General features: G+C 39.7%; 1 protein-coding gene and 1 long non-coding RNA gene across 3 annotated transcripts in view; both read left to right on the top strand.

The window, feature by feature from the left end:
- The window catches only part of LOC113116406 (protein capicua homolog), a 45,853-nt gene that overhangs the window by 15,997 nt on the left and 6,990 nt on the right, over window positions 1-22,866 (top strand). For both annotated transcript variants that reach the window (XM_026284554.1, XM_026284555.1), the window contains exons 3-17: window positions 7,073-7,222; window positions 7,516-7,672; window positions 8,621-8,729; window positions 9,062-9,244; window positions 9,342-9,474; window positions 13,657-13,844; window positions 13,919-14,051; window positions 14,203-14,300; window positions 16,831-17,680; window positions 18,990-19,129; window positions 19,251-19,411; window positions 19,605-19,786; window positions 21,337-21,804; window positions 21,892-22,214; window positions 22,433-22,587. In XM_026284554.1, the coding sequence (XP_026140339.1) occupies window positions 7,073-7,222; window positions 7,516-7,672; window positions 8,621-8,729; window positions 9,062-9,244; window positions 9,342-9,474; window positions 13,657-13,844; window positions 13,919-14,051; window positions 14,203-14,300; window positions 16,831-17,680; window positions 18,990-19,129; window positions 19,251-19,411; window positions 19,605-19,786; window positions 21,337-21,804; window positions 21,892-22,214; window positions 22,433-22,587 (3,430 nt within the window). The remainder of the gene's footprint in view (window positions 1-7,072; window positions 7,223-7,515; window positions 7,673-8,620; window positions 8,730-9,061; window positions 9,245-9,341; window positions 9,475-13,656; window positions 13,845-13,918; window positions 14,052-14,202; window positions 14,301-16,830; window positions 17,681-18,989; window positions 19,130-19,250; window positions 19,412-19,604; window positions 19,787-21,336; window positions 21,805-21,891; window positions 22,215-22,432; window positions 22,588-22,866) is intronic.
- Window positions 9,482-13,554, top strand: LOC113116408 (uncharacterized). Its single transcript, XR_003294010.1, has 2 exons — window positions 9,482-12,611; window positions 12,974-13,554. It is a non-coding gene; the product is annotated as an uncharacterized LOC113116408 (long non-coding RNA).

Raw genomic sequence — 22,866 nt, 5'->3', positions numbered from 1 at the left:
ATTATGAGTATGATGTATATAACCAAAGTATTCTATAGTATTTGATATAAGCTAATATTGAAAACTAAAAAAAAAAAACTTAAGAGAGAGGAAATACATTTCCTATATATCGTGAGTCTCAAGTGAAAAAGTTGTATAAATTTACTATTTACTAAAAATACTATTTAGATATCAGAGAGAAAATATCTTTGTATCAAAGTATCTGAATCACTAAACAGCAGAATTTCATCTGTCATTTACTATGGCAATGATTCCAAACATTCTCGGCATCATTTAATCCACACCCTCAGCAAACACAGATGCACTAATCACTAGAGCCAACACAAATACTAACAATATGCATGTCTTCTTCTGTTGCTGTTTTTTTTTCTCTTCTAAAAACTGAATAACTGTACTACAACACTGAATCGAAAAGAAGTTAAACATTCAATTTTTTGCTGCAATTTTAAACTGATAAAATAGACTGTTTGTGTCTGCTTATTTCTCTGCTGAACATATATAGCACCTTCCTCAAACTTCAACGCATCACTTTAATTACATGTATTGCAGGCTGTTTTTATTTTGGGCTATAGTATAATTTTGTCCGTTTTTTGATACAGCGTTTCTGATGGTTCTCTGCCTCAATAGCACATAGGACATGATCTCTTCCATTTATGTGCCGAGTTCTGAGTCGCCATCTGTCGTATAGTCTAACTCTGCAATGTTTAGCACTTGTATGGTAGCACGGTGTCTCCCTTTTCATCATTTCTGTACTCATAATATCAATTTAATTATCTTCATTTTTTTCCATTCACCCACTTATTTGTGTCAGACTTTTTTACTGTTTTTCCCTCACCTATTTATTGTTCTCTGTCTCTCTCTCTCTCTCTGGTGCAGTGCAGAAGTCTCTCTGTTTCTCTGACCGTAGAGTATTCCCCGGGAATGCCATCCATTCCCTTTTTGTAGAAGGTTTCTGCATGAACACAAACATGTATATTGAACATTTATATAAACCACATCATAGATAGACAGCATTTTATATAATACTCTTTCATTGCTATATTGTGTGCCATCTTTCCTTGTATTCTACGTTTTAGTTCACACTAGTATCCGCCGAATGTTTGCTTTCTATGTTATATCTCAAGGGAGATCACAGGATCTAAAAATGAAGTCTCGTAAGACTCTTGCACATACATTCACATAAAAGCCCCCGTCTCTAGCTGTGATCTCTCCTTCACTCAATCCTGTGTCTGCCAGAGCTGTGATCGCCTGTGTTTTTTCCACAGGGCAGTGCTGCCTCCTTGTGAGAAGAGTGTACCATTGCAGGATTTAAAGAGACACCTGCGTAGTTTCATAACTACCTTTTTTAAATTTGTGGTGTATTTCATGGACCTGCACCTAGTCTATTAGACTTTCCTAACAGTGGTAAAAATGTTATAAGTGAGTGTATCGACGTGGATCAAAGGACATTAATCCAACATGATGGATTTTTGGTTAGCCAGCTTTTTTCTTGTCTTTGCCCCCTCCATATGTCCTTTGGAAAATAGCTGGAATGCTTGCACTGGCAGATGGCAGCAGTGATATAAATATCTTACAAAAGGGCAGTGTGTTCGTGGGGAGATAGTGCCATGGTCAGTGGTCACCAAAAGTGGCATGAGTAACAATACCCATAAACCTGTTGCTATGGAAACAGGGAGTGGGTTTTTTTGAGGTTGTGTTTTAATCACGTAAAAACAATGATTGGATAGGAGGAACAGAAAGGTTTTGGAGCATGGGGCTCTTAGACTATTAACCCTCAAACATACAGTGCTGTACCAATCTCTACATGTGGGAAGGGTCGCTCATGACCAACTAATTTCTGATTTGAGATATTTTACTGGCATATTCCTGTATTCATATTACTACATTTAAAAGTAGTGAGCGATGTTGTATTTTGCCCATGTGTCATTCTCAGTGGAATCAGTCAGGAAAGAGTTAAGAAGTTGTTTACTATGATCATAGTCTGAGCTGGAGGCTCTCGGGCTCACCTCATTGGCTGTTGCCAGGAGCTCAGTCCAAGCTCAGTGGCTGAGAGAGTGATTAGCGCCTCCCACTACTCTGACATTGTGTTATATGAGGAGCAATGTCTCTGATAACCCATTCTTACCTCAGTTTGATTTGTGTGGATTTTAGTACATCAGTTGAGTGTGTAAATATGTGTTCCTGCATAATCAAGTTTCCTATCATCAGTTCTTATTCTATTTCTCCTTTCCTGTCGTTCGATTACCATCTTCCCACATTCAGCGAACGAGGACGTTTACACAACTTTCACAACTCCCTCCTCCCCTCCTCTCCATGAAATGACTCTTGTTCTATTTTTATTCGCCTGACTTGCACAGTTTCCCCTTCCCACCCATTTTCCCTCTCTTTTCTCAAACATTCCACAGCCACTCTTTTTTTTTCACCCACTCTTGAGTGTCTTTCTTTTTGGTACTGATATATATATATAAAATGTGTAGGATAGTCTTCAGGCATAAACGTAGCGTGGAATGTATTTCTCAGATAGTATCATGTTGTAATATTATTTGGCCTCTGTGTTTGAGTGGAAAATGTTACTGCACTTACGGTTACAGTTTCCCTGCAGTTTTTCTCTCTCACACAAATCTTTCTTATTGTAGCGTGACTGTTTGTGAAGGGACTGGCTGATACTGGGCACAAGGCCAATACCCCTCTGCCCCAAACAAACAAACCAGTCACTGAACTCAGCATACACACAACCTACACACAAGCACGCTGACATTCATAGGCACCGTGAGCATGCCCGTGTCATGCCGCCTGAGAGTGGTATACTGATAATAGTGTTTTGGACAGTCACCTTTGTCTGTGACAGAATCACTATCAGCCGATTCACTGGTCAATGTCCCGATGGCAGTAACAGTGGTCACAAAGTTTAATCTCTGACCTATATTACTGCACTCAATCAAAACAAGGTTAAAAAACATTAAACAAATAGTAAAAAATGGGGCAATGTAAAGAATATTTCTCAACCTTTCTTCTTTTTTTCCATTTGCTTTTGATTATAACTGTAATGTGACAATTTTTTTTTTGACACTAGGCATTAAAATCAAAAGCATACTATTCTTACCTTTACTTACCACTCCAGAGAAGTTTTATAGGTGTTCAGTTTATACAAAAAAGAGCAATGTAGTGCTAAATATCAGCATAGAGATTAATCAGCTGCAAGTACTAAGAACAATAAATTAATATCAAACAACCTACATTTCAGACAAAATATGTCAGTTTAGTTCCTTTATATGAAAGAAGCCAGAGCATCAAGCTTTGTGCATCACCAAACACCATGTCTGTATCACTCTCTCTGGTCTTGAACCCAGTGAACAGAAACCAGTAGAAAGAAACAAACTGTTACACAAAACATCACTCTTGAAACGTAGCTCAGCCAATCGGATTCGAGAACTGAAACTAACTGTTGTATAATGCTTACTACAGTGTTTTAAACTGTGTTTAGTGTATTGCTACAGTAGAGTTTATTGCAATGGTAATGAGATCAGTTTGTATTTGTTAACTACAGTTTTGAAAGGAGAGGATTTGTCCAGCTGATGTAAAGATTTGTCACATGCCTTCGAGTCTTATCAATCTGTCCTCAAAATAACGCATTCGTCAATGTTATACACAATACAATGAATATAATACCTGTACAGTAGTTATGTCAAGCTGGGCTTTTTCCCATTAGAGTTACGCGGCTGCTTCAACGTCACAGTGGGAGCAACTATCACGAGAGCCCGCGTAAAGTCATGCCACAGATTCTGTGGCGCGTTATATATTTATGAGCTCGTTTTTTAGCCGCGGCCAGTGAGACGCAGAAAGCCAAAGCCGAATTTGCATATGACTGACATTCCAACGCACACTCCGACCAATCACCGCGCCGGATTGTCTTACGATAGGTTGCGTGGATGACCAATCAGAGAAAGCATTCGAAGAGTAAAAGGCGGGTCACGGGCTGGGCGAGGCTGACACGCTGAAAGAGCGAAAGAGGACAGCCTACTATACAACAAGAGGAAGAGGGAGGGAAAGAGAAAGAAAGAACGGGTTTGCAAAGCGAGAGAGGAGAGCGAAATCGAGGGAAGAGTCGTGGCCAGTTGAATGATGTTATGAGACAACGACTTATTTACTACGAACCCCCACAGAGCGAGCGGAGAGAAGCGCGTGATCATCCGCAGCGGATCGGACAGTGACCCGCAGCAGGAGAACTGCACTGGACTTTAGGGGCTGTTATTACACCTCAGAGCCGTTATTTCATCACAACAGCACTGCACCGGATCATCTCGGTCCAGCCTTTCTTTTCTGTTTTGTATTTCCCCGCCGTTGCACGCAGTCGGTTAGGACACGGCGGAGTCTGACCGTTATTTCTTAGTGGATTTCTTACTAGTTTGGCGATTGTGTCAGAGCCGAAGGCGAGGAGTTAACTGCTCGATTAGCTTTTTAGTTGAGACTTTTTGGGGCTGGGGTGTGTGTGCGAGGGAGGGGGTCTCGGAGCAGGCATTTAAAACGAAGTCGTGCAACTAGAGTCCAGTTTAAGCGAAACGTGCGTCGTTTGTAAGCCCGAGCGAGATCAAAACAAACGTTTCCACAAAGGCAAGGCGATAAAAGGCGAGCAAGACAAAACGATGCTTTCTGCGTTTAGGGATAACGTTAGAGGATCAGCGTGCGGTGGTACAATCTACAGGGGCTTCATTTTCTTTGACATAATATGAGAATGCTGCTTAGAGTTGCGTGTGGTGAAGTAGTATTTATAGCAAAATATAGAGCATTTTAATGACACGATTACTTGCGTAATTACAGCGAACAACTCCAGCGCTACTAACTGTTACAGTGTGAGTAATGATTGTTGCTCTGGAGCACTGCACAGGTGTTGTTTCTCTATTGAATCCAGTTGTCTTCTGTCTTTTTACTCGAGACCACTCACTGGTTTTGTTGGTTTCTCTCTTTCAGGCACCCGTCTCTTCCCCTTTTTAAGTCCTAACTTGGGTGTTTTCCGTGTAGTGACATGAGGACAGGTTTTGTTGTGGCGGCCGGCGGTGCGGATGCGAGTCCAGGGGCGTTCCCGAGGGGACGGACTCATCTGGAGCTGTGCTGCTGAAACCAGCTCCGGTTCTCCCAAATGCAGCCCCTAGACCAAAGTGGCAGTACAGAATGAGTCTGGTTACTACTTGTGTACTGGGCAGGGTGTACTTATGCGTTTGTCAATCAGAGATTGAGGCCAAACTGATGAATATAGGTCAGATATGAAAACAGGATGTGGATCTGCACTGACAAGCAGAGAGAATAATAGTGACCACGTGAAAAGACAGATGTGTATTACATGTGGCCTTTTATTATTAAGCATTTGATTCGTATAATTTCCCTGTCGGATGGATATTGCATTTGGTTAGTATTTTAAATAGAAGATCGCTTCCGTTGAGAGTCGCAACCCAAAGAATAAATTACACTCGTACTGCGGGTGTAGTAGCACCATGATCGTGCTAACCTGCTAATCTGGCAGATTTGGGCTTCCTATTTTCACGACGATTTACTGAGACAACCGTTTCCACGTTTTAGACAGTGGTTAGTTGATGCATGCAGTGCTCTTTTATTTTTTTGTAACCGTATTTAATACTATTTATCGCCCAACTAGTTATTAATCGTGATATTGTACATGTAAATCCCACTGTGCTGAGGTGAGCTCAGGTCGAGGACTGTTGCACTACTCGAGCCCGAGGATGACTGAGAGGCCTACTTAACCCCTTCATCCCCGCAGCTATCCGTCAATGTAAACAAGCTCAAACTGGGGGGCAAACAGGACCAAAAATAAACAACATCATCCAAATAAAACCAAACCCGTTTCTGCATTTCGAACCTCAATAGTGTGTTTACTCGTAACTGTGTTCACGACAGTGTTTTAATGCCAAGATCGCCATTTGTTGTAATCTGCGCGTTCCTGAAGGTGGAACGTCGCTTTACTCTTCTGTGCGGTACCTGATAGCACGATGTCATCATTTTACTACAATAGATCCGGTGTCTGAGCCAATAAATCAAAGAATACAGAAGGACGTGATCAAAAACTAAAGATCATTGTGACTGAACGACGGCAGGTCATTACAAAGAACATTTGGTACCAACATGAAGAAACTCCAGTAGACGGATGCTGGCTGCATCGTTTATGGCCGCTTATCTTCATCGCTTGACTCAACATCACCTGTCTGGGAAAAACGTCATGTGGATATTTAATTTTTAATCGCAAATACTTGTTTTACACTATATTAGACTAACGTGTGAACAAGTACCTCTATGTAATATTACATGTTTGTGAAGTTTTTTCCGTAAAAAAAAAAAGCATTTCAAGCTTTTTACTCGACCATGTTTTCATCGGAAAGCCCGCAGTATCTTCGCCAGGGACTCAGCATGTTCGGTCAGTCATTATTACTCAACTTGTCTGATTGTTTTTCTTTCACTGCTGAAATACAGTATTGGTAAATCGTCACTGTGTCGATTTAACTGCAGCAGAAAATAATTTCATGAACAGCCTGTTCCTGAATCATTATTTTGGAAGTGATTGTTTGGCGCCAAATACAGCCTGCTTAATATCTGTCGCGAACAATATGTTTATGCACTTACTGTATTCATGACAGTCTGTCTTCTTTAATCTGTTTTTGTAGTGTGAAACAAAATTATGCTACAACTACACGAGTTTTCTCTTATAATATTCAAATATTTATGACAGCTTAATTTAGTAACAGATAGCTTTTTTGTTACTGTTAATGGTTTTATATGTTTTGGTCTGTTATCCTTGATCTCCCTCCATCATTTTGTCTATTTTGATGTTGTTTGTACATTAAGTATTTATTTTGTTATCATAGAGAGTGAAACTGAGATTTGTAAATAGCATCAAAATCAAGAAATAATTGTATGTTACAGTTGTCCTTCCAATGATATAACATTATTATGTGCATAAGCGTGTATTCATGTGGCTCATCAGGCTGTGATTTGGGTGTTGATATGGTTTATTGCTTGCTGTTAATACTGGCTAGACCGAATGCTCTTTTATTTTCTCCTGTAGTGTGGACTAATGTTGAGCCCAGATCGGTTCCAGTGTTTCCTTGGCATTCATTGGTCCCTTTCCTGGCACCCACCCAATCAGATCCATCGGCTCAGCCTGGTGAGGGCCAACAAACTGTCAGTCATCCGCAGACATCTTCTCTGAAGAAAGGTAATTTAGTTCATACAGCCATTGTCTGATTCCAAAATGAGCTAAAATGTGTTTGTCAAGAGATTATAAAAACATAATTATGGTAGATATAAAAAAAATTCAGGAGCATGTTTCCTGGGATAATCCGGATGCTGTTATGTATCTGGCCTCTCCTGTCACATCTGCAGTGACTCTCTGTAACTCTAGCTGCTGTAATTTAGCCATTACCCAGTGCAACGATTGACCTCAGAGGTTGCCAGATTGGAGGGATTCATTAAAGATGCTGTAATGAATAACCCGTCTTTCACTTTCAGAGGCTCAGAGCGGGTCAGTGCTGAAGGAGATTATAGAGGGAGCACCTAACCCTTCCTCACGCCCCACTCCCTCCGCCGATGAACTGCTCCCGGAGAGAGAGAAAGATGCGGAGCGAGAGAGACCTGACAGTGAAACAGAAAGTGACGTTGATGATCCGTGAGTGGTCTAGTGTGTGTGTGTGTGTGTGTGTGTGAGATGCGTCACATTCTGTTTGAATGTGTTTTGTTCCTGGTGTTCCTGTGTGTGGAAAGAGCTGCATAATGGCACCACAAAGAAAGAGAGAACAAAAGCATTCCTCTTTCTCCTGTATCTGTATATGAATGACAGCAGAAAACCAGAGGCAGTTTACATTAATGAGCTGTCATCTCAATACACTTCTCTCACTTGTTTTTCCCACTCCTTTATGAATCACATATAAAATTCTGCTTGCTTTATAATCATTAAGTCATGTAGTACAGTTCCTGCTAAATGTGCTTTATCCATTAAGCTTATTGTATTCTCTTCGCATTAAGGTGTTATTGACATTCGCAAAGCATCCATCCCTTTAATATTGTACTCTGGATATTATAGAAGTGTTGAAGCTCTGTGCTTTCTGTTTTGGTGGTGGGCTGCAAAGCAGTAGCTCATGGACACAGTGCATTGCAGTTTTCAGTAATTGGCTCGGTGCATTCTGCTGTATGTTTCACGGCACAGTGAAGAGCCCTGAGTGTTGCAAGAGTGAAATTGGTGGATCTTTTGGGCCTCAGTAGCTATACGGTCGTGACTGTGTAATAATTATTAGTTAAATACCAAAGAGCATGTATAATAGAAAAATCCATCTTCAAACTTATGTGCATGCAAGTAGTAATACATCATCTTAATGTCTCCGCACTTAATAAGATAACTCAGATGAGGATGGCGTGTTGTCCTCGCGCTTGTTAAAAATAGGCAGCTGTGATCAAATGCTTCCTTTGTATTGAAGTTTGAAGTGTGAGAAACAATGTTCCTTGTTGTAAGCTAGAAAGAAAGATCGTTGTGCGTTTATTAGCGATAGACCGGCATAATCAATGTATGCTGCTGGATCTTCTCATATTATTTTGTATTAACTGCCATTTGTGTGTGCAGGTTTTTCCCAGGTGTTCTTCCTGATCCGCCAATTTCTGCGTCTCCTGGAAAACGTAGATCTCAGTCCCTCAGTGCACTGCCCAAAGATGACAAAACCAGTCCTGGAAAGGTAAACGTTTACACATGTGCATTTTTAATAAGATTGTGCTATTTTTTTAATTTATGATTAATATTTGTTATTATTAATGTTGAAAATGGGCTCCTAATGCTATTATAGATACCTTTTTTTCAAGATGATCAATAGACAGGATGTTTGTTAAATAAGTCCTTACTGCCACTTTTAATCAATTTAATGTGTCCTTGCTGAGTAAATGTGTTCATTTCTTTTTTGAAAAAATCATACTGACCTGAATTTTTGAATGGTAGTGTATCCTTGTGTGAAAGCCTTATTCTTTCACACAGACTCATTTACTCATTCCTTATTATCCTTTCACTTTACAGAGGGAGAAAGACCACATCCGGAGGCCCATGAATGCATTTATGATCTTCAGCAAGCGGCATCGTGCACTGGTTCATCAGAGACACCCAAACCAGGACAACCGCACTGTCAGCAAGATACTTGGAGAGTGGTGGTATGCTTTGGGACCCAAAGAGAAGCAGAAATACCACGACCTCGCATTTCAGGTTACTGGAAACGTCTTGCAGATATGAATGGTTAGACACCGATTAACCCCATTAAGTCTTTCCAGCCCCCGTAAATGTTTTTCTCACTCATTTACAGGTGAAGGAGGCACACTTTAAGGCACATCCTGACTGGAAATGGTGTAATAAGGACAGAAAGAAATCCAGCAGCGAGGGACGTGGTGTTCCAGGGGGCAAAGACATCCGCGAGAGGAGCATGTCAGAAACCACAGGTGTGGAACAGGACAAGAAGTGAAGATTGTCACTGTGGGCAGTGTTATGGATGGATTATATGGTGTTATGTGTATGGATTATAGTTACACGTTTTTTAAAGTAATTATTAGTTCAATAGTTTATCAGTCTTCTTAATATCTGAAAGGATTTTGCTCCAGAGTTCAACAACAAGGTTTTTTTTTTTTTCAGCTGGTGATTTTTTTGCATCAGTAAGGTTTTTCTTTATGAAGATAACTACTACTGTATTTTTCTGAATATAAGATGAACCTGGTTATAAGACAATCCACTTTTTCAAGATTTTTGAAGATCAGATCTTGTCTTCTCTTGACCCAATTCCTTAAATATGTTAAACATTTTCAAGTCATGTGATTTATTGGTATTGTTTATTTCATAATTTACCAACATAACTACATGTTGCACACTCATATTTTCTTTTGAGCTGTATTTATAATGTAGTGATATACAACGTGTGCCACCGCATTTAGTTTATAGCAATTGAAGAATGCGTGCAACAAGCACAGTGTAACACCTGACAGGAGAAAGTTCATTTTTCTGAGGTGAGAGAGACTTATAACCCGACAACATCTTATCTGACAATAGATACTGAATCAAGACAACTCCTTTTTTCTGGCACTCTTAAAGGGTGAGTTAACCCAAAAATGTAAATTCTGTTGTTAATTATAGTTATTTTTGGCCAAGTCCAGGAGTTTTTTGACCTTTTATACTACATTCAAGGCTCAGAAAGGTAGTAAGGACATCATTAGAATAGTCCATAGCCACCTTTCCATCGAAATTACCTGGAAAAATTTGTCCCAGGAACTTTTTTTCCTCCAGACCTGTTGCTGTCTGCGTTTCCATTACAGTCTAAAGTACTAAAAAGATTTGGCAAATAGTTTGGTGGGATAGGTCTGTGCGCGTTTCTCAATTTTAAGTATGCGAATTTCGAACTTGCATCCTCGGTAGTTCGCACTTCGCAATCTGATCTCCTGAGGTTGGGACAACGCAAGTCTGGTAATTCTGCAAATGGAACATCAGCGTAATTGATAACTTCAGTCAGCTCCCCTTGGCTACTGCAATTTTCCTCACTGTATGTACAATTAGACGAATTGAATTGAATTGAATTGAGACGAAATGTAATCTGAAATACCATTGCCTCTTTTCGTTTTCATTTAAACCTGAATGTAGAAATGTAGTTTAGGGAACGTACATACATTACAGTGAAACAAAATATTATATCAAACAGTATTGCATCTTTTTCATTTAAATTTTAACATATTAATAGATTAATAGAATAAAGACCAAAGATTATCTATAAGATTTACCCAAAACAAATTATAACTTATGTTTAACCACTACAGAGACATCAGAGCCAGCGGCAAATGTCAGAAAAACTGCTCTCGTAGGGATCGCGTGGAGGTCACGTCTCCGAGATCGGCGAAGCACATTTTCAAATAGGTGCTGTCTTTACAAATAAACAGCATATTTGATTTTTAAAGAAATACATTCTCACCTGAAATACTTTGAAAACTACATTTCATGTAAAGAAATACAATGCTGAGCGAACTCAACCAATCAGCATGTTCAGCGCCAAAGTCCCGCCCCTGAAAGTTCCAGACCTTTGAAAAAGTACTACCTCACGAGCAGGGACTTTCTGGGGGGCAAATTTTTACCCAGAACTTTATTTAGATCTCGGTTTATGCTGTGGAAACACACAGAGTCCCTGGAGAAAGTTTGTGGGGTGGAAATGGATATCAGTGGTTAAATCTTAATTTTGTGAAGCTAAGAGCTAATACTTTTTTTGCACAAAGAAAACAAAGATCAGACTTTATTCAACAATTTCTTCTTTCTTGTGTCAGCTGTCAGTGTACATTCACAAAAGTACCACGCAGAGATATAAAGAGTATTTGAGAACCATACTTGAGTAAAAGTACAGATACCTTACAGTGAAAATTACTCCACTGCAAGTTACAAGCAGTGTAACAATACTTAAATATTTTACTTATACTAAATATAGGCTCAAAGAAGCGCTAGTCAAAGAGATACAAGTGAAAATCTGTAATGTTGTGGTGAAGCTGGGGAAAAGAAGCAGAAACAAGGATCTATGTGAAGGTATTTAATTTAAAACCTAGAACAAAAATCAAAAAACACAGGGAACAAAGAATGCCAGGCAAACAGACAACTATGACATTCAATAACTCACAAGAAACTAGAGTAACACTAGGGCTATATATACACGGGGTTAACAAGATAAAAAGACACACCTGGGGAAACTAATCAAGGGGAACCAATGAACAAACGAACTACAAACTGACTACAAAACCCACGGGAGACAGGAAGTGACAAAAATCCAAGACGAAGCACAGAGAACATGTAACAAAAACAAGAAAGAGTTGATTTGTGAAGAGAACAATAATGTTCATTATTTAAAACCAAACTAAAACTGAACACCTCAAAACTGCAAAAAACAACAACAACAACATTTTCCTTCAAAAAGATCTATTTAGTATAATGAAAAAATAAAACTCTCAGGTAAAATTAAAAAGACAAAACCTTCTTGCTCTGGATGTGCTGGTTTTGGCCCCATTGCCGGCTGCAGTCTTGTCCTCAACTCATTTAACCTGTGATCCACAACTACTTGCTAATGAACTCGCATTCAAGTAAAGTAGCCATGTTTACAAGTTTGGGTGAGTAGGGCAAGCAAAATGAGTACTTTAAGTGCCCTGTAGTTGGCAATTTCACTTTTGTAGCAGAAATAAACTGCTGCAGAAAAAGCTAAGGTGCAATGCAAAAAATAATATACATTTGCCACAAATGTTGTGGACTAAAGAGTACAGATACTCATTCAAAAATGCAGTGAAGTAGAGTGAAATCTGCTTGTAAATAAGGTGCAGCCCATCCAGGTTCTACGTCAGAATGCTGACTCCAGCGTAAGCAGCTTCACACGCATGTGTCGTGGTACTCTTGTGAATATGCATCAAAGACACAGAAGAGAAGAAATTGTTGAATAAAGTTGTTATTTTGTTTTTCTTGCGAAAAAAATGTATTCCCGTAGCTTCATAAAATTAAGGTTAAACCGCTATGTCCTTACTACCTTTCTGGAGCTTCAACGTGTCAGTTGCGTTGCTATTTATGGAGGGTCAAAAAGCTCTCAGATTTCATCAAAAATAAAAAAATAAATAATCAAGGCTGATAGTAAGCCATGCAAATGTAAAATAAAGCCAAACTGGACACAAGAAGAGCTGTTACTTCTTGCTGAACTGATTAATGAAAACAAGGATTTAGGTTAATCAAAAGAAAATTGCCCCTACAAGTTCTACAACGGTAATAATACCCCCGTGATAAAGGCGAAACACCTTTTTAAAAGCCCATTGTCATCAAATGTATCTTAAATGTTTACATTCTAAGGCAGATTGCCGGCAACAGCCATTTTAGGATAGTTACTTTGTGGTTCGGTCTTAGTGACTTGGGGTCTTCTTCACCACTCCTAACATTTCACAGATTTAGGAGCTAGTTTTATTGACAAAATGCTTTATGAAACACTCTTTATTTTTTTAAATAACACGCCGTTATTTTTTAAAGATTTTCTCCTGAATCTGCGATTTATTAGCTAGCCTTAAGAAGTTTTGTGAATACGGCCCAGATTTGTTCTTAGTGTGACCTAGTGAATCATATTTTAATCTTGATCACAATTTCTGCTTCTCTTTGGTTATTGATCTTTCATTTTAATTTGGCATTTGCATTATCTTGAATTGGTAACAAGCCTCCACAAGCTTTTATGTTTATGGTTGCCAGATTTCAAGGGTTTAAATCCCCCAGTCAGAGCTTTTTTTCAGAAATCCTTTTATGCACAGTAGTTCTTCCCAACCTGGAAACCATGGGCACACACTCTCTCTGCATTACGAAAAAATTGCTGATAAGCTGAAAACACTTGCATACATTTAAGCTGGAGTTTAGTGATCTCTATTGAAATATTCTGCTCAAAAATAAAAAAGTAATACAGTCTTTTCACGCAGTTGTTTGCGCTGTTTGCTGTGACTAAGTCTGTGACAAACCATGTTAGTTGAATTTTTCCGATGAAATGTAAAAAAAAAAAAAAGTCAATGATCATGATTTAGTAATCATAAAAATTTCCATTGTGAATGCACAAAAAAATGACATCAAATTGTTCATATGTAATTCAGAACCTCCATCTGTGTCAATGGGAATGGAGCTCAAAGGTGTGGGGCCTGGGATGGTGAGCGTGTCAGAGCGAGTTGGAGGTGAGGGACATAGTCAATTGCCTCGTCCTCGTGCCTTCTCTCAGAGCGCCATGCACAATCTGGAGAGGAGCGAGAGAGGCAATCCACAGGCACTCGCTGAGCTCACACAGGTATTACATGCACACTTGTGCAAGTGAGACATTTTCAGAGATTCATGCTCAACTTACTCTTTCTGTATTGTTAGATGTGTGGTGATGGTGGTCAGGTTGCTGGGCGGGGTGCTCTCTCTCAGACACAGAGGGGGGTAAGTGAGGACATGACAAGTGACGAAGAGCGTATGGTCATCTGTGAAGAAGAGGGGGATGATGATGTCATTGGTGAGTCAGACTTCATGATTTAAGACTACTATATGTATTGCCAAGAGTTTTCCAAAACAAATTAAGTAAGTGCTGATGTCATTTCTGTCGTCAAGAGTTTGTATTTATTAGCAATTGTGTTAGTCATTATTGTGTGTAATGTCTTATTCAGATGACTCATATCCAGGCAGCTCCATTGACCTAAAGTGTAAGGAGAGGGTGACAGACAGTGATAGTGAAAATGGATCTGGAGATGAAGGAGAACGCAAGGTATCATCTCGCATATTTCACATCTGTTAGCCTGTCTGTGTTGATCTGTACAAAAATATAATGTTTAAAGGAATAACTCACTCGAAAATGAACATTTTGTCATCATTTACTAAGCCTTATGTTGCTCCGAGAACCACAAAAGACTAAATATTAGAGAAATTCTGCTTCACCATACAGTGAAAGTGGAGGATGACATTTGTTCTACATTTAAGCCTACATTTACTTAATGTGAGGATAAGGCCATAATGTAGGATGTTATTTACTGATAGACGCTCATTCTGATGAAGCTCTATAAAATTTCATTCTCGCTCGAGATCAATTAAAAAATGGCACCTTTGGACGTGTCACACCAGGTTTGACGTCATTGGTGCCAAATGCCATTAGTTCTTGCATTTTAAATGAAAATAAGTGATAAGAAAATAACTTGATTGCTGTATTTGAACATTCTAAAAATGACATTTAGGATTTTCGGAGCTGTGGCTGTCAGGGTTCATTATCAGTGAACAATGACTGATATTCCAGTCTGTTCAAATCTATTGCATGGCTACGAAAGACTTATAAAGTATAAACTATATAAGAGTATAAAGAACAGTTCGTATAGCCTACGTATTTTCCTTTTTGTAGTTTGAAAATATGAAATGAAAATGAAATGAAAATGAATGAAACTGAATGAATGAAAATTCGTCATGACATTTGCAAAGTATGGTAACATCCAATTGCGCACACACACAGTAGTGAGAAGTGAACACACCGTGAACACACCCCCGGAGCAGTGAGCAGCTATATCCAGTGCCCGGGGAGCAACTGGCACTTCAGCCTTGGGTATTGAGGGTGGAAAAGAGCACTGTTCATTCACTCCCCCCACTAAAAACTTCTGCCAGCACGACACTCGAACCGGTGACCTTCGGATAACTAGTCCAAGTCTTTAACCATTAGGCCACAGCTGCTCCAAATTTACATCGCTATCCATGAGTGTGTATGGAAATGAGAAGTATTCCTACTAAAGGCCTGATCACACCAACAAAGATGAGTCAGATTTTCACATTATTTGTCTGTTCAGTCCAGTGTGTAAATGTGTATAAATTGGCAGATGGGGCTAAATGAAAATGCAAATTCACTCTCTGACAGTAGGTTTTTACAACCCCAATTCCAGAGAAGTTGGGACGTTTTGTAAAATGCAGTAAAATCAAGAATTTGTGATATGGTAATTCTCTTGAACTTTTATTTAATTGACAACAGTACAAAGAAAAGATTTCCAAAGTTTTCACTGACCAATGTAAATTTATTTTGTAAATATTACATTTTGTTTTTGACGGCTGCAGCACATTCCAAAAAAGTTGGGACAGAGGCAAAATAAAAGTGAAAAACTTAAAGAATATCTACATTAAACTGTTTTGAAACAGTTCAAAGTAAACAGGTGAATTGGTAATAGGTCAAGGTGTCATGTTTGGGTATAAAAGGAGCATCTCAGTCTTTGCAAGCAAAGCCGGATCATTGCTCATCACTTTCTGCCGAATCCCTGGGCCAGAGCTCATTTCAGATAGTCAAAAAGACTGATTTCCACATTTTAACTTTTTTACCCGGGAAAGATTTTGGGTTCTCAGCCCCAAAGACCAAAGAGACCATTCAGACTTACATTAGCGATATGTGCTGTTGACATGGAGACATATGTTGGGATTGTACGGAGACATATACTGCTATCAAGATGATGTCTTTTATGGGAAGTCCATGGTTATTAGATCAACACAATGCCAGTTCTCATTCTGCATGTGCTACAACAGCGTGGTTTTGTAGAGACAGAGTGAATGTGTTAGACTGACCTACTTCCTATTGAAAATGTATTACCAGTCATAAAAAGGAGAATTAGACAATGACGATCATAGACTGCTGAGCTTCTGAAGTCTTGTATTAAGCAAGACTGGAAAAAAAATTTGTATAGTATAGTATTCTCAATTCCAAAACAATTAAACGTTGTAATTAAAAGGATGGTTGATGTGACTCAGCATTAAACATGCCTTTTTCCCAACGTTTTTGGAGTGTGTTCAAAATCAAAATTTGTTCATATTTACAAAATACATTTATGTTGATCAGTGAAAACTTTGGAAATATTTACTTTGTACTTTTGTCAATTAAATAAAAGTTAAGCTGAATACCATTGTCCATGTTGGTCTGAACGGGCGCAATAAGAACCATTTATTAAAATGTAAATGTTTATCGCATTGCTTTTTTTACACCAAACATTCATCAGGGTGTGAACAGGCATCTTTAATGACATTGGGGTGAGTAAATGATGTCAATTTAGTCCCAAAAAACGGTGAAGTGTAGAACAAATTTCTCCCTGTGGAACTAGAAAATAGCTTGTGGTCCTAAAGCATTTAACTAGTTTAATTATTAATGAAGTTTACAGAAGTCTATTGCACAGTATTTTTATTAACTGGTAAAGGATAAATGTCTTTACATATGCTCTCTGTCTTTGGCTAATTGATGTTCTCCTCTTTTCTCTGCTGCTTTATCACTTGCGTGGCATCAGAGAGTTTTTGCTCCTGTGATTTGCTCCTCATCTTATGGCCCTGGTCACGGTCGGAGCGTGTCTCTCTCCTCCTACCCCACCTCTAGACATTTTAGCGATGCTTCATCAAAAAGAAAGCGAGCAGTGGAGGGAGGTGATGGAGAAAGAAGGGAATGTGAAGGAGCAGTGTCCCAGCCCACTGGGGGTCAGTCCATCCTGGTCAGTTCAGCCGGGGGAGTGTCGTCAGTGCTAGGAGCGGTGAGAGTGGCGTCCACTGTTGTCACCAATGTGGTGCGACCTGTGGTCAGCACACCGGTGCCGATCGCCAGCAAGTCCCCACATGACCGGAAACTCGCTCCACCACAAACGCAGCTTTTCATTGGACCTGGAACCACAGGAAACCCAGCAACAGCTTCAGCTGGAGGGGGTGGGTACTATTCCTCATCATCGCCCAATCCTGTTAGTGCATCAGGAGCTCAAGGGGGACTAGTGACCAATATAGTTTTGGGAGGCACATTCCAAGGCCCACCCGCCGTACAGCTTGTCACACCACCTCCTTCAGCCTCCCCAGCATCAGCCCCACTTACTCATAGTAACGGTCCAATTCCTTTGCCCGTTCTGCAGTCGCACATTCTCCCCTCTGCCTCAATAACGCCTTTATCAGGTCAAAAACCCATAACACAGGTCCAGTACATTCTCCCTACCCTCTCTACCAACAATCCCAAGAGCCCCTCCCCTCAGCAGGCCAGTCAGCCAACCAGTATCTTCACCCTACCTACAGCTCTGCCCACTCACGCCTCGTTGGCCAACGGGAAGCAGTCGGGATACGTCTCCAGTCCTGCTGTGGGTGTAGTTAGCCCAGGAACCAGAGGTGAGGAGATATATACAGTTTAATAACATACTAAGAGATATTAGAGAATAATAAACTTGTTGCAATATGTGTCATCATATTAATAAAAAAAAAAACGGTAACCATTTTCATACAAAATCTGTTACATTGCAATAAAATTGCCAGATTACATCAGCATGAAAAAGCCAATGAATTTATTCAGGCAGTTCATGAGTTTAATGGAAAGCTATTAATTAATTAAAGCATACATTTTTTTTTATTATTATAAATACTTTTAAAATAACATCAATCAAAATAAAATATAAAAAAAAAACATTTTATTTATTTATTTGATTTCATGTGACTATTAAACAACATCAGAGAACCATAAACATGCAAATGTGGTATTTAATGAAAATTTTTTATTTTAGCTCACGGGTACTTCAAGTAAATATATTAGTTTGGGAATGTATTACATGTAAATAAGAAATAAACTGTATTTGGGTCTTTTAACGTGTTTGAATTAATTGAGTTGAATTAAACCTGAAAAGGATTTTTGTAAATGAAGTGTTCAAATGCTGTTTAGCAATGGGACGGATGACTGGTCTTTTTGTGAATGTTTACAAAACTGAAAGACTTTCTAAGGTGTTTGTGTATATATATATGTATGTATGTGTGTATGTATGTATGTATGTGTGGTATTTTAGAAGAGTTTGGAAGAATTTCAATTGGAAATTGTGAGAATTATGATTACGACTATTTTAAAATGTAATTTAATCTGCTGCTTAACCTAACATGCGTAAAAAACGCAGTATACTTCGGGCTTAATTTGACAGCTAAAATCATTTTATTTAAGATGGATGGAGAGTTTTAAGTGGCTGGAGTACCACTGCAATGTGTCAGAAATAGAAACGCCATATCACATAGGTATATCGCAACAAAATGGGCAAACCACAGTTCACACTTGCAGTGTAGACAGCTTTATGCACTTTATATACATATGAATCATCATCCTTGTGGTTTAATTCTAATGCACCACTTTTATCAGGTCTAGACAGGATTTTTGACAGCAGACCACTTTGTTCACACATAGCACCAAACTGAAACTTTACTGGTACCAGGAAATTGAAAAGGCTCTAACACATGATCTCCAAACAGATAAATGCTGTTAATTTCCACAAAAACCTGTATGTGCGAAAGTGCCAAGTGTCTTTTTCATTGTACTGTGGCTCACAGCCATCATCATGTTCAGGTGCTGTTCTCCATAGTTTTGTCCTGTGCCAGATAAGATGATCTGTGCAAGACCCAGTTATTTTAAACACTTTGTTCTTTCTTTTTTTTTCTCCTGCAGTGCAAACACAGTCACCAGTCTTGCAGGGCAAGATGCTGGTTCCCATGGCAACAGTGCGATCTGCTACTGCCCCCTCTCAGCAGTTTCCCTTGGTAGCCCCTCCTCTTCCTGTTCAGAATGGAGGACAAGCAGGAAGCAAGGTGAGATCTCGAATGGTAAATGCTTTAATAAAAATACTGAATAACCAATTGGGTCATTTGTTAGAGATAATCATAATTTATTATCTTTTTTGATTAGCATGTCTTCCTGTTTTCTTTCTAGATTATTCAGATTGCTCCGATGCCTGTCGTCCAGTCGCAGCTTCCCTCGACGGGACCAGTGCAACCTGGGAGCCCGTTTTCTGTTACTATGGGAACAGCTACTGTGGTCGCCCCAGGCTCTACCCCGTCTCAGACCGTGCTGCTACCGCCCCCACCTACAAGGTATAACGCACTCTTTCACAGGCCTACTTATACTCACCTAGCCGCACAGGCACAAACATCTCCCCCACTCTTATTTTAACAACTCCCACACTCCTGAAGTGCTGCAGCAATAGAGAATAACCTTGCATGGCTGCTCTCACTCTTTGTAAAAGCTGTCTAATCTGGTTCCGTAAATATCACTTTTCTCCCTCAGAATCACTTATGTACAGTCCACTCCTGGGGTTCCTTCTCCTTTGCCATTAGTTCCCATGACAACAGGCTCCTCCTCTCAGACAGCTTCAGCAACACCTGGATCTGCTTATGTTCCATCACCCTTGGCCACCTTTGCAGCGATCGCTCATCCAGGACAGACTTTGGTGCAGCCACTGATTGCAGGTTAGTGGATTCATAGTTTAAATAACTTAATACATGTTTAAACATTTCAGGGCAGTCGGTTGATTTAAAAAATGTATTATATTTTGTTTATATATTCTTTTGTGATTAAAAAAATAAAAACAAATTAGGGTTGGGCAATATACATGCTGAAGCAGTAGAAATTTCCAACCGGTAGAGATTTTGAACTATCATCTCTATAGTGGTTACAGGCTCACTTGACATTGCTTTGCTACGTCGTCATGAAAACTTAACATTTGCACGTGTTTTTAAGCATTGTGGTTTAATAACAAGAGATTTTAAGTTGTTGAAATGCAATCAGCATGCTGTCTGAGAGACTTTTTATATTCAGTCTGACTAAAGTGACAAAGGGCTCAAAGAGCAGTTCTTTTATTTAAACTGACTGAAGAGTTAGTAGAGTGATGTAAGTTGTGGGATCTGGGGGGGGGGGGGGGGGGGGGGGTCATAGTGGGGCAGAAGAGGGAAGGAGGGCAAGTTCGGGAGCGAGTTCATCTTCCTGACAGCCTGATGAATGAAGCTGTCCTTCAGAAGCTGTGTGACGGGTGGGTGGGATCACCTGCAATCCAGAGTGCTTTATGGGTGAGACGGGTTCCATAAATGTCCTGGAGAGAGACAACAATGATCTTCTATTTGATTACTTTGTACAATGTATGTAGCATTTCTTATTTGTTATACTGTAGTTTTGTCTTATTGCTTGTAAGTACTTTTCTTTTCATATTCAATTGCTGACTGTTTACTTCTCAGGAGTTTTTTTTTTTTTTTTTTGCAGTTTAGGCTAGTATTAGCTTTTCTGTGATATTGACACTGGTGATGAAAAACTATTACATTTCTGTGGTATCAAAAATGTTGCTATCATAAATTTATTTAAAGCAAGAATAACAAAAAAAATAAAATGTGATATATATATTGTTACCATAGCGCTGCATGATTAATCGATTGCAATAGTCATGTGCATCTTATCGGTAAAGCTGGTTCTGTGATCAGTAATAAATCGCCATCATATGCTTTCAGATAGTGCAGCATTTATACAGTTTGCGTAGCTCCTCAGTGAACTAAGGCTCTGTGTGATAAACATTGCTCCATCTGAAAGCACGTGAAAATACCACATTTGAGATGTTTTTACTCCGAACTCACTTCACAACGACATTCAAGTGTTTGAAATAAATCCTTCTGAAATGATAAGAATAAGGCACGCAGAATATTTCATAGTATTCTAAGCAGTGATATAGTCTACGTCGATTAACTTAGCATTATTATATACTTTATTATAATGAAAATTATAATAAGAACTCAGAGAAATCATATATTGTTGTAGTCCTGTGTTTATTAGTCGTGCTGAATCAATGAAAGCAGTTAAATCTTCTGTAGTTGTGCATGACTATAGCAGCTTTTGCCTTATTGCGATTTCATTTAGATTTATCGTGCAGCCCTACATTACCATGAAACAAATAAATTTAGCAAATTTTTGTGTTAGTTTGCATTTTGGGTGTTTGTAAAGTGTGTTGCATTGCTGTTATTTTCTGTTTCACCAGGTCAGCCATCGCTGTTGGCCCCTGCCCAGTCTCCCAGCGCCCCTCACGCTCCTGCCATCACCGCCATCTACACCCCTGCAAATGTGACTTTGCCAACTGGTGTGGTATCTAGGGCAACGGTGTCACCCAGTGTGGTGTACACAGTGTCCAGTTCCTCTAGCCTCTCTGCACACATCCTTCCTAAACACACCACAACAACCTCTATGACCTCTGTGACCTCGGACAGGCAGAGGAACATATCCACACACTATGAGCAACAGTTGCACCAGGAACGAACACTGGACAGACAGCACATGGACAGTCAGGTCTACACACAGTCCTCTGAGAGACAGGCCGAGAAGGTTTCGCTATTACAGCAAGAAAAACAGTTCCAGGTCCCAAGTAAAAGCAGCAGCAGTTCAGTTGCGCCCCCACTGGGCACCTCAGTGCCACTGCAGCCTGGAAGCCTTGCTCAAATCTCCCATTCTGGTACCATAGAATTTAGAATTTTTCATGATGCTGCCCAGTGGTGATTTCTTTAGGACTAAACACAGTCACTCTTTTCTCTTTCAACAGGAAGTGCTCCAGGGACACCCAAACTGATGACACCAAGGCCTCCTCAGAAAGTGAAAGCCACAGTGGCCAACATCCCAGTGGGCAGTTATGATGGAGGAGGGAGAGGCAAAGAACGAGAAAAGGAGAGGGACAGAGAGAAAGAGAGAGAGCGAGAGAAGGACAAAGAGAGCGGCAGTCGGTTCTCATTTGAGGTAGACAAGGCAGCTGAGACGAGCTCGCCTGCAACCTTCCCACCAGAGGAGGGGTCTGCAGAAGCCCCCACCCACTCTTTAGCAGAGAGTGCTACGCCTAGTTGCCGGGGCAAAGAAGCAAATGCTAAGGAGGTTAGTGTCATTATCCTGGCTGCCAGTTAGATTTAAATTTAGATTTTTTTTATATCAGTGTGTTAGTTGTCAAATATATTATGTTTTAAAATTCAGACTTTATTAATCGAAGCAGTGTATGAAAAGTAATACTACATCAATTGAATGTGTAGTAGGCCAAAAAAAAAAGAAGAAAAAAACATACTCCGCTCACTCACTCATTTTCTTGCTCTACCCAGACTGAATGGAAGGAATCCCACCCTTCTTCTCCATTACCTTCACCCTCTGGATCAGATCCTGCTCTGCCTCAGTCTCATGGTGATAAAGATGCACCACCTAAAAGAATCAAGGCCCGGCCCCCACCACTCAAACGACCATTTGATTCTGTTGACAAGTATGTTTCATGGAATATGGCATCATTTGTACTATGACTTATTTCCAGATTCATGTTAATCATATGTTGGTAGTAATTACTTTTGGTTTGCCGATATATCAAAATATTTGCTATATTTCCAACATCTGCATCATGCGATAAGTTTTTCTGTTTGGCCAGTGCATTCGAGACTTATTTGGACGGCTCTGAGATAGGCGGCGCCTGAGCACACAGTGCTCACATTCTCTCTCTTCATTGTTTGCTGTCGCTGTTAAACAGTTCTTTCAGATATGGATAGAA

The sequence above is a fragment of the Carassius auratus genome, chromosome 16 (assembly GCF_003368295.1).
Source record: "Carassius auratus strain Wakin chromosome 16, ASM336829v1, whole genome shotgun sequence".
In the NCBI taxonomy this organism is placed as follows: Eukaryota; Metazoa; Chordata; class Actinopteri; order Cypriniformes; family Cyprinidae; genus Carassius; species Carassius auratus.
The sequence above is the reverse complement of the archived record's forward strand: the minus strand, read 5'-3'. Positions and strand labels throughout refer to the sequence as shown.